Source organism: Lepisma saccharinum, chromosome 19, assembly GCF_977018435.1.
Source record: "Lepisma saccharinum chromosome 19, izLepSacc3.1, whole genome shotgun sequence".
NCBI lineage: Eukaryota > Metazoa > Arthropoda > Insecta > Zygentoma > Lepismatidae > Lepisma > Lepisma saccharinum.
This window is the reverse complement of record NC_139247.1, coordinates 51,443,979-51,458,265: the sequence shown is the minus strand read 5'-3', so window position 1 is coordinate 51,458,265 and position 14,287 is coordinate 51,443,979. Positions and strand designations below refer to the sequence as shown.

Here is a 14,287-nt window from a genome sequence, read left to right as displayed (position 1 = left end):
GCTGCTTTATCACATGCACTATATTCCTACGCGCAAGATTTCTGAACAGCTGACATTGAAATAACCAATAGGAGTTCTTAGAAGCCACGAGCGTTTGTTTACATCGACTTCATTCTTACAGCAGACAAGAGAATATCGAGGCTGTGGCGTCTGGACACTCAGCTAATATAATCAATCCTCTGTGGGGCTCGTGTTATGTCGTCCCTGTATTGTTTGCAATTGTCTCTTCATCCATTACACCCCCATTCATCCTCATCTTCGCGATTAGCCAAAAGTAACAGAAAATCGAAGTAAAATAAACTAAATCAATTAATGGTTTACAAATGTCTCGAACGAAACACGACTCGGCCAGTAAGTCTAGGTTTCGCCTCATTTTACAGTTATAGATCTGGTGTGTCTGCCCGATGCCATCCGCTCCATCAGGTCTCGAAAACTTGGAAACGTTTTTTTACTTACTGGTTTGAAAAACCTGAAAAATTTCTAATTCTTTCCGTGGCTTTCGTTAAGAATATCGGGAAAGTATGTACAGCATACCATGGGTGTTTCTTTGCGAGTGTTAACCAATTTTAACTAATCATCAACCGTCCTCATCACCTCGATTAGCGTAAATAGCCAGAAAAGCGGCGTAAAGTAAGAAAAATACGAATAGCTAATAGTTTGAGACATTAATAGCAGGCATCCACGTATTGCCACAGTGTCAAAGCTTTGTTGATTAACACAGCTAAATTAAATTCACACCGCGAAACGTGAAATTGATCACTGGAGCGCTCAGCCGAATAATTTCAAGCATAATAAAGTGCATGCTTACGCTAGGACTCGAACTTGTACCAGCGTGTCCAGCACTCAGTGGAGTTTCCATATTGCAAATGGTAATCTTATGTGATGTCGATTTAACAAGCAGCACAGTATTTACGGAAAGATGCAGGGTAAAATGTGCTTTGGTAGCTCATAAATGGTCTACGTAGATTGACACATACACATTTAAACAGATTGCTGATGAATACAATGTGTGATAACAAAATAGAACCGCGCCGTGAGCAATCAATCATGTGTTTTGTTAACTTTGGCCTTCACCGTGACCTGCTTTACCCCTCTCGGTGCCTTATCTTGTCCTCGGCTCATATTAGTTACATTTTTAGGAGCGCAGATGGTACATTAATTTTTCACTGAAAGGGAAGGGATATGTCCTCGATTTGTGGCATGCGTGCCTTTATACCGATTATTTTTACGAATATCAGCCGTAATCGCAGCTCCAACTTACGCCATGCTCCTGACGCTTGGCAACCACTGCTCAGCAAGAGATCTTATCGCAAGGGCTCTCCCAAGTTTCGTTAATAGATGGAGCGCGGATCGCTTTAAAAAATTCTCCTCGTAGTGCGAATTTCTCCGTAGATGAATATGGAGGTGAGAGAGAGGGAGAGAGAAAGAGATCTAGCCTGAGGGTTCACGAATGCTTCAGCGGAAGCTGGTTAGAGTGGGAGGGGTTTTGGGAGGGTGGGATTGGTTAAGGAGGATGAGGGAAGGCCCGAGCGTAGAATGTCAATGAGTTTATCAGGGAAGACGGGAGATAATCAAAGCGTCGGAGTAACTGAAAAGTGTTTCTTACCGTCGCAGGCGAAGTGGGAAGAAGATTCCGCACCGGGAGTGATCTCGTGGGTTTCCATGGTAACGGGATGTCGTGAACTCCTGGTGCAGCTGGTTGAGTGGCCTCCGTGTGGTCAATGCGGATCAGGATCATTCCGCTTCTCCTTTTTTTTTTATTTTCCTGCCAGGCCTCCGTGGCGACGCAGCGAAGCCAGAAGCATGGGGCGAGTTGAGTATAAATAAAATCAGCCTTCGGGAAGTTTCATTTTAAAAATGACTTGAGTTTGCTTGGTAGAAAAGAGTCGCAGAACTGCGGCCGCTCGGTTGGGGAGAGTCGCAGAACTGCGGCCGCTCGGTTGGGGAGAGTCGCAGAGCTGCGGCCGCTCGGTTGGGGAGAGAGTCGCAGAGCTGCGGTCGCTCGGTTGGGGAGAGAGTCGCAGAGTTGCGGCCGCTCGGTTGGGGAGAGAGTCGCAGAGCTGCGGCCGCTCGGTTGGGGAGAGTCCCAGAGTTGCGGCCGCTCGGTTGGGGAGAGTCGCAGAGCTGCGGCCGCTCGGTTGGGGAGAGAGTCGCAGAGCTGCGGCCGCTCGGTTGGGGAGAGAGTCTCAGAGCTGCGGCCGCTCGGTTGGGGAGAGAGTCCCAGAGCTGCGGCCGCTCGGTTGGGGAGAGAGTCCCAGAGCTGCGGCCGCTCGGTTGGGGAGAGAGTCGCAGAGTTGCGGCCGCTCGGTTGGGGAGAGTCGCAGAGCTGCGGCCGCTCGGTTGGGGAGAGAGTCTCAGAGCTGCGGCCGCTCGGTTGGGGAGAGTCCCAGAGCTGCGGCCGCTCGGTTGGGGAGAGAGTCGCAGAGTTGCGGCCGCTCGGTTGGGGAGAGAGTCGCAGAGCTGCGGCCGCTCGGTTGGGGAGTCTCCCAGAGTTGCGGCCGCTCGGTTGGGGAGAGTCGCAGAGCTGCGGCCGCTCGGTTGGGGAGAGAGTCGCAGAGCTACGGCCGCTCGGTTGGGGAGAGAGTCTCAGAGCTGCGCCCGCTCGGTTGGGGAGAGTCCCAGAGCTGCGGCCGCTCGGTTGGGGAGAGAGTCCCAGAGCTGCGGCCGCTCGGTTGGGGAGAGTCGCAGAGCAGCGGCCGATAAGTTGAAAAGAGTTGCGGTTACTAGATTGAAAGGACATGTTTGTTGTATTAGATCCATTTAATGTAACTAAGTTCCATTTGCTCTCTTGATTGACTTACAAAGTAGTGAATATGAAAGACGGTCTCTGTTCTTTCCATAAATAATCTAAAATAAAAGAGAATAACCGTTATTATATAAATACTATTATTTGTCTGCCTATGATAAACACATGCATTATGTAATTCCTATACGACCAAGAAACCACAAGCAAGCAAGCACAAACACAAAGTACTTATTTTTCGTGTTTCCAGTCTCTGCTGCCTGGTCTCTAAATGCTAACTCCACTCTATGAGGTTTCTATGCTATAAAGAGCGAGAAAGAGGGACGTACAGATGAACTTCTCTCAATTTAGGGGATGATTCTGATAGAGATGATACGAGAAATGACCCCTTGCTCTGAAGATACGCTGTTCTTTGTGACACTCAAAATCGACCAAGTATCCCCCAGCATCCACTTGGAGTCTGAATTCGTTTTGGTATTTGAAGACTGTCAGCTTCTCGTTGGTTGAACAGAAAGAGATGGTTGTAGGGAGAATGGAAAGTTTACAGACCCTACAAGAGGAAAACAGGGTTGAAATAAAAAGGAGCAAATTTAGAAATTTTCTTGAGTTTTATAAGAGGGTTGAGGTTTGGGATGAAATGTGCATCTTGGATGGATTGGAGTGAAGCGAATGGAAATTATGCAGATAAGATGCAGAATGACAATATATTCCTATGGGAATACAGGTGCTGAGAGGTAGGTCTATAAGGTGTGACCTGGGAAGGCACTCATTTGTCAACCTCTTTCCACATCATGCTCTCAGGCTACCGAGGCTCTAACACCTCAACCTACATCCGTAATTCCCTGTAGGCTTGTATACTGTCTGACTCTGTAGAGTCTCAGGTTTTGATGAAGGTTTTATTCGTAGAATAGTTTTATGGCTTTCCGTCTTGGTAATGATCAAGTTGTAATCAGGACAGTTTCTTTTGATTCACCAAATATACTTTATCTGTAAAGAGCTGATAATTGTGGTTAATGGAATTTTTCCAGTATTTTCAGTAATTATTGTGGGGGACATTGAACGCGAGGAAGCACCCCACGGTCGTTCGGACGCTCGAGGAAACTCCCAAGACCCGAGTGCCCGCCGCGTTCAGCCGCCGTAATGTAATTGGAGCCGTGGCATAACGATCCGGAGTATCGCTGCAGTTCAGATGTGGGCCGTGCGGTTTCTCATCCGCCTCGCGGAGTCTATCGCCGGAATGCCTCGTCCTGGTCATATTGCGGGGATTCTGAGGCGCTTTCCCCCTCTTGGAAGGTCTCACGGGATAATCGGTTAGCCGGCGCTGGTTACCTGGCCTCTGGGCTGCGGCGTGCGGCCAACCGCCGTTCCCTGGCCGCACCGCGGGGACACTGTGCGGGCGAGGATCGATCTGAGAGGCCGGCTCTCTCTCTCTCTCCGGCGAGTTTCCGCCGCGGAGGCAGTGTCCGCGGACAGAGAAACTTTGCGTCAGCGCGTTCTCCTCTTTCGGAGGTCGTTCGAGGAGTAGCGGGCTGATGGAACGTTGTTTTCTGTATGCGTTGATGAGGATTTCGCAAGCTAGTATGATAGCAACATTACGCCAAGTACAATTATTCTGTCTCGACTCTAGTTTCAGATGTTGGCCTTGCTTTTGTGTCTATATTTAGGTTTCGCTTCGAATTTTTGAGGCGTTGGTTTTTGCCTCTCGCATCGAAGTTCTGGGACTTCAGTTTTTGAGTATCATCTCGACGCTCTGAGACTGAGATTTGTGGATCTTCGCCTCGCCGTTCTGGGGCGCCAGTTTTTTTAGTCTCGCTTCGACTTTCTTCTGACCCAGTTTGTCTTTGGCCCCTTCATGTAAACTCCTGTCTCAAATTCCATTTCAGAGGGTAAATGTGTACTCCCTTTCTGTCAAGACAGTCTCCATTTTTTTAGTACTGGGTGAGTCTTTTAAAAGAGGCCCCGTGAAAAATGTGCTCCTTGCTTGTAGGCAACCCTGGTACACCGAAGAGAACAGCGGGGCAGAGAACAGTCCAGGATATGTCATGTCATGTCATGTTATCGAATATGCTTGGCACCGATATCCTGAACTGTTCTCTAACCCGCTCTTCTCTTCGGTGTACCAAGGTTGCCTACATGCAAGGAGCGCATTTTCCACGGGGCCTCTTTTAAAAGACTCACCCAGTATTTGGAATTGTGTGCTTCAAAGCCAGAAGTTCTGGATATGGATCCCGATTAAAACTTTTTTTTCACTTCATCCTTCTGTTAAATCAAGATGCTGTGGGGAGATCAAATCTCTATATAGTCTCTGGTTTAAAACAACGATATATTCTATGTCTCCGGAAAAAATGGTATAGAAGCAGGAACTTAGGAAACATGCTTTGAAATAATTTGAACAATTGCAGCATTGTTGGACTGTCTTGCGTTGCTGTCGTGATGGGATCCTTCATTGACCTGTCGCCGTCGGTATTAAGCGGGCGAGCATCTGACGACGTTAAAGAGACGTTCTTTTCTTCTGGCTTCGCTCTCCCTCCGCTTATCTCAGCGTGGCGCTGCAATCGATATCGTATCTCGCTCGCAAGCCGATGACAAATAAGATTCAATAGCGACGCGCAGCGGAAAGCGGATATTGGAAAGAGACTCGGCTCCCCCGTTCGCTCAGCCTCTCGTTGTCCATCCCCCACCCCTCTTCCTCCCACCCACCGAATCTCAGCAATATTCTACTAAAATCATCTAGATTTCCTTTTACTGAACAATGTATTAGCGTAGCTGCTATGATAGAGAGGTGAAGCTCAATGGATACTGATCAGAAATAATAATAGGTATTTTATTAGTCACATATTCTTCAATTAGCTCCTGCGATCAGCTGTACATATGTAGAAGTAAATTACTAAGTGGTTTTTGGTATACTAAGTTTTATCCTGGTATCTGTATTACAGGTACTGAAGAATCAGGATGTTGATATATATCATGTAAGGAAGGCAAGAACAGAGGGAAAAGCGGAAATATGAAAGACGGAGGGAGAAGAGGAGAGATAAAGAACAGAGCTAGAAACGAGGAGATAGAGAACAGAGCGAGAAACGAGGAGATAGAGAACAGAGCGAGAAACGAGGAGATAGAGAACAGAGCGAGAAACGAGGAGATAGAGAACAGAGCGAGAAACGAGGAGATAGAGAACAGAGCGAGAAACGAGGAGATAGAGAACAGAGCGAGAAACGAGGAGATAGAGAACAGAGCGAGAAACGAGGAGATGGACAGACGGGGAGTTGAAGAACTGGGTGCATGACGGACCGATAAAGGTGCGGAACAGAGGAAAAGGTGGAGAGATATAAACCACAAGAAAGGGCGGAAAGAAACTGAACAGAGGAAGAGACGAGAGATTAGCAACACACTTATATTTCCAAATAAGCTTTGAAATGTGAGAGCACTATACAAGAAACTGAAGTAGCTCATGATGATATTACATGGTGCCAACATAACGACACAACAATTATGCACACCATATTCATATGAGGGAAGTTGAGAGTTCAGCTTCAGGTATCGCAGCTTCCATAAAACTCTTGGAGTAGGTAAGCAGTGCGTGTAAAATTGCTCCGGCGAGACCTGGCGGGTGGGGGTTCGTGATGTTCCTCGGGTATCGATTTGCGGAAGAACAGTGCTGCGACCTGTCGGAACAAATGATTGACGAGTCTGATTGGTGCGGGTCGTCGATGCGCGCAGAGACGTTGTCTGCTTTTAACGACTTCGTACACGCGATGATTTCAATTCCGCCCCATCCTCTCTTTTTTTTCCCCCCTATCGCTTTGTTTCTCCCTCTCTCTTTCTCTGATTAATTGCTGCTGTCAGTTATTAAGGTTGATGTAAACGAAAGAGTGCGAGGTAGGGACCACTTTGGTTCTGTTTCGGAATACTTTGCCTGTTGATTTTATCTCTTCCACTGCACTGCTTTTGCACTATTGTAATATATAGGCTTACCTGATGTCCGGGATGGCAAAATGTCCGGGCTTTTGAGAATCTGAACATGAAAATAGCTACCGGTATTGAATATTCACGACCAATTTTTAAGGTGTTTCAAAAGACTGATATTTCATGTACCAATATTTCTAAAATGGTCGACTTTGCTATGCCTTTGCCTGGAACATCTGCTCCAGTTGAGAGAATATTTTCAATTATGGGGAATATTTGGTCTGCAGAAAGCGGTAGACTTCTAGTTTCCACTATTAATCATCTGCTGAATGTTAAAATTAATTCAGAACTTTCATGTTGTGAATTTTATGATGTTATTAAAACAAACAAGCCATTTCTGAGAAAAGTCATGTCTAGTGAAAAGTTCAACTGAGTCAACTAACAGAACAGCGAGGCTTCCTAAACATCAGACAATGTATTATTCAATTAAACATTTGAAAATTAATTGATTGATTTTAGAAAATAATGTTAATTTTTTCTTGTACAATTTATTTTTGTAAATAAAACTGAAATTTAGCAGTAACGAGTTGATCGCAAATATGTCCTGGGTTGGACCCCAAAAAATATGGTAAGCGTAGTAATATATATATATTTCCGGCAGTAATTCTCGACATCGTCGTCTCGCAAGAAAAAGCCCCAAACTAGGCCCTTGAACGTATTCTTCAGGGCGATTAAATGACAAAAAGTGCGAAGTGGTAAATTACGGAAGCGCAGATGATCCATCCCAAAGAATGTCCCACAACATGCGCAGTGCTGCACGAAAGGGAAATGCTTTCGATGTTGGTACGATGGTACCCTAAGAACAGTCAGTGTGTATTCGAAGTTTTTCCAATGGGGAGCGCCTCCCGACAGCGTAGTGGTAACGTCGTCGCCTTGTATCAATGGGTCCTGTGTTTTATACCCGACGGAGTCACATAGTTTTTCTGATTTCAAACTGTAGGTCTAGTCCCTCCCCCCCGATTAGCCTTTATGTGCACAAAGCTGACTTAAAAACATACTCCAACTAGAGGAGAATTCTAGAAGTAGTAATTTCTTTCGAAATATAGGCATGTTATACATCAAATCTCGGATCGTTTTTTCTGGTACCGCTCATACCATTCGGTAGTCTGTCGTCTGCTTGAAGCAGGGGCGTATTTGGGGGGGTTCTGACCCCCTCCGAAAGACTTTCCAAGCACTAAAATTAAATAATCATGTAACTTTTCTTGTAATAGAGTAGTATTTATTTCCACCGAACTTACACGAAGCCAAGGATTAGATTGAGATCATACGACTTTGGATTGACGGCACATAAGAAGATGTATCCACACTACTACTATAAATAATACGCATAAAATATTAATCATGAACTTTACTTTTCATCAACTGGAGTTAACATCTATTTTTGTTATTCAATAAATATCCTATTTTTTATATTTGGACAATTTCCTTTCCATTATAGTTGTTTTATCCACATTTTAACTATCTTAACTACACGTAAACTATACCGTCGTTTTACCTATTCATTTGATGATAATAATTAGCGCTCGGAAGTTGAAGACCTATAAAAAGACCTAAAAATATTAAAAAAAAGGACGTAAATACGGAAAAAAAGGACGTATAAATGTGATCCGAATTAATTAATAACTTCAGTTTTAATTACATATTTAATGAATTAAAAAAGTTACAAAATTCTGGTGGTATGGAACACACAGTGCGATGAAACTATATGAATGAAATGCATCTTCTTTCAGTCAAAAATGTTTTCTCTCGTTTCAGGGATGGTTCAAATATATTTATAATTTTTTTTATTATTATTTCTTTACTACAGAAAGGATGTTTAAGAGGTGATGAACTGATGATGATTCGAATTGAGAATGGGCAGTAAAAACTTAGTGGAAATTAGGTGAAGTTGCAAAAAAAATCCGTTAAGACCTAAAAAAGGCTAAAAAAGGACCAATAAGCCAAATAAAACCCACCTCTTTCTGGCCTACAATGACCCAAAATGAACATATATTATGTTGGACCTTGTCTTCGGACACTAGGAAAAAAAAGATTTTTCCTCAACTTCCGAGCCTTAATAATAATAATATTAATTAATTTAACTATTTTGTAATTATTATGAATGTACCTATTGTATTAGCTTATTAACTATAAACATTTATATTATTATTATTATCCGTGAGACCTCTCGAAATATATTTGAAAGGCTCGGGTGTCAAACATGGTAAGTGACATTTAGGTAATTTTTGAGTTACAAAGTAAAATGTGCCATCCTTCAATTTTCGAGTGAAATTTCCATATCATACAATTTGCATTGGACTCGGTGAAGCCTTGTGAAATTGGTAAACACAGCACGAATCTATCTACAGTATAGCTTCTAATAAACTTTTATCTTAATGAACTCACAAATGACCAAAATGTCATTTACCATGTTTTACACCTCATTTCTAGACCTGGACAACAATCACGTGAGTGCCTCCACGCACTAAGAGGAGCACTGGATACTCTTGCACCACTTTAGATTTAACAGTGCAATAATTTTCATTGGATACATGTTTCTTCACGTTTAAACGGGGTTCTTTCTTTCTTTCCAGACTGAAATAGCCAAACGACTGAATGCCATTATAGCTCAGGTGTTGCCGTTTCTAGCTCAAGAGGTAAGTACGTCGCTTTTGCTACTATTTTTCTTGTGTGCTAGTGTCATGGCGCGAATTTTTGTGACCTTTCCGTAGTTATAATATAAGAGGTCTTCAGTGGAAAAAATAACGTAAGATTAGAATAGAATTTCAAGTATGACTCTTTACAGCTGTACATACATTTTTCCCCCATATACCCTTTTTCACTTCCCTCATTTTGGCTTCATTTTGACTATAGTCTTAAAAAAATTTATTCCCCCCTTTCACCTTCTTTGCTCTGTTTATCCAGACGTAATGTAGGAATGCATAAATTTTCGCATTGCCTTCCCGGTTTCTATGCACCGGAGGAGAACATGAAATTTCGTCTCTTCTTCACCATATACTGAGCATTCTGCGCTACCGCTTAACTTGTGCCTTTCCCCCAGTCTGAACCAGATCAACCCTGATAGACCCACATCTTTTTCCCCACGTAATACCACGTCGTTCCTCCTTCCCCCATTCCCAGGCCGTATCCACAATTGTTGATGTTAGGTATATTTTTCGTCACATTGTGTCAGAATCATGTTAATTGTCTTCCAGTGTGTCCCATAGCATATGGCTCGTATAGTCTGCATATCAATTTTCTCCTCTCTTCCTCTTCTCACATCCACCCAAGCCGTATGCTTTATATTTACGTCTTTACTTTGCTATCCATGTCCTCTCATTACCTCCACTTATCTGTAACTGTACACTGTTTCTTTAAATTTCCCCTCTCCGTAGTCAGCAGTTTTGTCCAGTATTTAAAATAAAACTCATCATTTTAGCTTCAACTTTCTCTGATTTTTTTCCATTTCCTTCAATGTTCCGCACGTTGCTCATACCGCTTCATATACCTACATACTCTAGATTGTATGGAGTTTACGCCAACACCAGGGAAATTTCCTATTCTTTCGAAAAAACGCTTTGCTATTCCAAATTCTGAAGAATTACACCTTCTTAAAATCCCTTCCAGAGCATTCACATCCTCCATATGTGCCTTCATGGCACTGTGCACGGGGAACTTTACCTAAACCTAATCATTCATTTTCATCACCACGATTAGCCAAACGGGCTAGAAAAGCCACGTAAAATAATAGTTGTTTTTAAAAATAAACTTTGTATTTTGTAAGAATACTCCATCCCTCTTCCCGGTATGCCATATCAAATCCTTACAAGTAAGCACGAAAAAGACTTGTGTATCGATCACTTGTTCAGCAGATTCTCTTTCCAAGGTAAGGGAAATTGACACGTTCACCACGCGTAGGAGGGGTATAGGTAAGAGGGAAGGGGAATTGTAGGTGAGCATTGCATGTTGTTCTTTCGTGTGCATTGTTCCCAGAGAAGCAGTAATTGCGAGGCTGTTGACGGGCGTGTACGCAAAGGAAATCCTGCATTACGCTATTGTTTTGTTTCCCGGTGTACACATGTGATTATCCGTGAGTTGCCGTGCGGCGGTCCGGGGAGGGGGCACGCAGATTACTTTCCGTGTCTCCGTAACAATCAAGGGTAATGCGTTGGCAAACACGACGGGGCAAATCGTTCTACGTGAGAGCTCCGAATCGAAGGGGGAAGGCTTGGCTGTTGACTTGGCTCAGCGTGTAAATATGTTCCCGTTTGTATCGATTCTGTCACTCTCCCCTTTTCCACTGGCTCTTTTTCTATCTCTGGCTCTTCTTCCATCTGCACTCTCTCTCTCTTCCATCTCCCTCTTTTCACTTTCTCTCTGTCCTTCCCTCGTTTACACTATCGCTCTCTTTCTTTCCCTTTTTCACTATCCAGGGTGGCTCCTCACCGGGAATTCCTTAAAATCCGGTATTTTTCGTGAATTCTACTTGAATTTTTTTTCCGTAGACGTGAAATCTTGCAACTTTCATTAATCCAAATCCCATTGAATTTATACATATTTATTAATGCTCTAAGGTAAGTTTTTCAGTTTTTTATCGAGGAAAAAAAGAAAGCTGCATGGAAAATAAAACCTAATTCTCTCAGTTCGTTTGCTTTGTTAGTGTACTTTGCAGAACAATCTATCGGACAGACGGAAGATTATTGCAAGATACCTTGGAGTTGTTAGGTAAATTTGAGTTTGAAATTCTTATAGAATTAACATTTTTTCGTAGATTAATATATCCCGTAACATTTGTGACTTGTGTTCGAGATGTATTTCGAGACTGAGTATGTGAAATGGCAAATGTAAACCCCACACCTTAAATTAAATGCGTAAATACCGTTTAATTGAATTGAATTAGAATTTTTGGATAAATGTGAATCGCACAGACCCTTTATACTGTTAATATATTTGTGTGTGTGTGTCTGTGTGTGTGTGGATGGTGACACGAGGTAATACGTAGGTTGATGGAGAGAAACCATCTGCTTGCATCTTGAATTTTTGGAAAGTTCGCCTTGAAAATCGGATTATACAGTGTGTCCGAAAAGTCACGCAACCCGGTGTTTACCACCTTATAACGGAATAGCGAAACGGAATGAGAAGAAACGCTTTCTGCCAAGAGAATGCCCTGTATATTGGGAAAATTTAATTTTAATTTTAATTTAATGTTGCCAGTAGTATTTATTTTTCTGTCGGGTTGCATACAAAAAGTTATATCCTGCGGAAACAGTATCTGTATGTATCCCTATTGTAATAAAATGTAGTGGCAACCATGAATCTGCACCTCGTGGTTTTATAAATACAGGATAGAAAATGCCATATTTCGAAATGAAGCCTTAAAGAGCTAAATGTTACAAATAATTTTTTTTTCGTCTTCATTTCCTCTACATGTTGTGAAAACTTGTCGAATGGCGACAGCCTATGTGCGTATGTGTTTGTGTAATGAAGGAGGACCATTCTTAGGGATTTTTTTTCTTACAGCACCAACAACAGGTAGCGACGGCGGTGGAGAGGGCGAAACAGGTCACCATGACGGAACTCAACGCCATTATAGGGGTAAGTCCTTTACAAGTACATAAAATATTGGTAATACGTGTTATTGCTCAGTGTTCAACCCTTTTGCTTTTATTTTCTTGTATTTATTTGTGAATTTAATAATCTAAACATTTGTTATTCACGTGTAAATTGATAATTCCGCCTACGAGTATGTTCCGTCGCTATAGCATGTTCAGAATCCAATCTCAATGTAACGGTATGGTGCGATCATCACCACCCTCCCATTGCCTTCACGATAATGTCTTCCAGGATGAGGATATGGGCTCCCCTCCAGAGCAAGCTGCTTCCATGATCAAACCCGGATCTGTCACATGGACACGAAATACGTACGTTACCTCGATACTTAAGATAATTGAAATATGAGTACATATTTATGATTCTTCTGCGTTGCTTTTCCAATGTTACTTCCGTAATCTTGTAATACTTATACCTCGTATATTGTAAGCTTGTGGATTACAACTTGGTTTCGCGCTACATGAGATCTGGTATCTGTCTCCATCGGCGTTGCGTATTCATTTATGTACTCTAAACCATAATAGTGTGTTTTAAGTTTTTTTTTATGTCCCGTAACCTGGAATCTTAAAAATTGTGCATTTTACAGTACCAGAAAATTACTTTAAAATAAATACAAATATTCCCTTGCATTATTCCGTTCGACAGTTTCTGTATACGGGTGACAACTCTAGCAGCATAATTGAATTAATGTATTTAAAACTATAGTGTAAATATTGCATCCAGATAACGTACAGTCACGGACACTTCTGGGTTGTAGTGATCTCATTGAAAGTCTCTTTAAGAGATTGTTACAACCCATAAGTATCCGTAACTGTACAAGTAGCATCTTTAGAGACGTGTTGTGCTGCTCGTTATTCTACCAAACACTTACAACTGTTACCTTACTGTTCGGCACACACGGGATATGTACAGGGTGGCCATAAAGTATTTATCTTGCCACAATCCATGCACCTGTAACTGAAATAGTTTCTTTGTAATGTTGGAAAGATAAACTCATAAAGGTCCCCCCCCCCATTTTGTTCTAGGTAAAGGCAGAGTTGGTGTAGCAGGCTGCAATCAGTGGAAAACTGAAAGTGTCATCAGTGCAAGAGAAAGCTCAACGTGTTTTATGGTATCATGAGAACATTTCACCGGTTGCTGTACAATGCTTTTGTATTCAGATGGTGGTCGTCTATATTCCCTCCTAAAATTTTGCTGTACAGCAATCGGTGACTTGGTCTCATGATACCACAAAACACGTTGAGGTTTCTCTTGCACTGATGCCACTTTCAGTTTTCCACTGATTGCAGCGCCTGCTACACCAACTCAGCCTAGAACATAGGGGGGGGGGGGACTTAGAGTTTCTGTCTCTTTTGCCACAATCCATGCACCTGTATGTGTAGTAGGTTTTTTTTGTAATAAACCTTTGTAATGTTCGAAAGACTTTATGGTCACCCTGTACTACGTAAATATTTCAGCGAAAAATGCAGATTCGAGCATGTAAAGCAGCAAGACCGAATGATCAGGCGGAAGCAGGCTCAAAATTTTCGTCTATTATTTTGCAAAACAAAATAATTCTGTTATATTTTTATTCGTTGGGTAGTTGCTCCACTACTTTATTAATTTGATCCATTAGTTCTTCCTCTTCTGAGCCAACTTCTAGCTTTTTTTCTTTTATCTTCCTCGTTTAGAATTTCTACCATTCGCTCAAATGTTGCTTTTTTTACTGCATCCAAGTGTCCCCTTTTTTGTCATCCAATTGTCCTCTTCTTGTCATTCAAGTAGCTCCTTCTCTTGTCATCCCAGTGCGTCTGATTACTTACTCGATGTTCAAGTAATTAGGGAAGATATATTATGGTTGAAACACAAAGATCTGAGGAAGTTTAAAGAGCTTTGTGTCGAAATTAACAAAATCATAGTCAGTATATTGTGGAGGAGCTTCTCCTTGCTTTTTAGTAACTTTTGGATATCTTTTTTTCGTCTGTTTCTATATCTGTCCGAGATGATTTAAAC

The 14,287-nt window shown here is 42.3% G+C and overlaps 1 protein-coding gene across 6 annotated transcripts in view; it reads left to right on the top strand.

The window, feature by feature from the left end:
- Nucleotides 1-14,287, top strand: part of gro (TLE family member transcriptional corepressor groucho) — a 210,774-nt gene that overhangs the window by 136,732 nt on the left and 59,755 nt on the right. For all 6 annotated transcript variants that reach the window (XM_083140858.1, XM_083140857.1, XM_083140855.1 and 3 more), the window contains exons 5-6: nucleotides 9,280-9,342; nucleotides 12,206-12,280. In XM_083140858.1, the coding sequence (XP_082996984.1) occupies nucleotides 9,280-9,342; nucleotides 12,206-12,280 (138 nt within the window). The remainder of the gene's footprint in view (nucleotides 1-9,279; nucleotides 9,343-12,205; nucleotides 12,281-14,287) is intronic.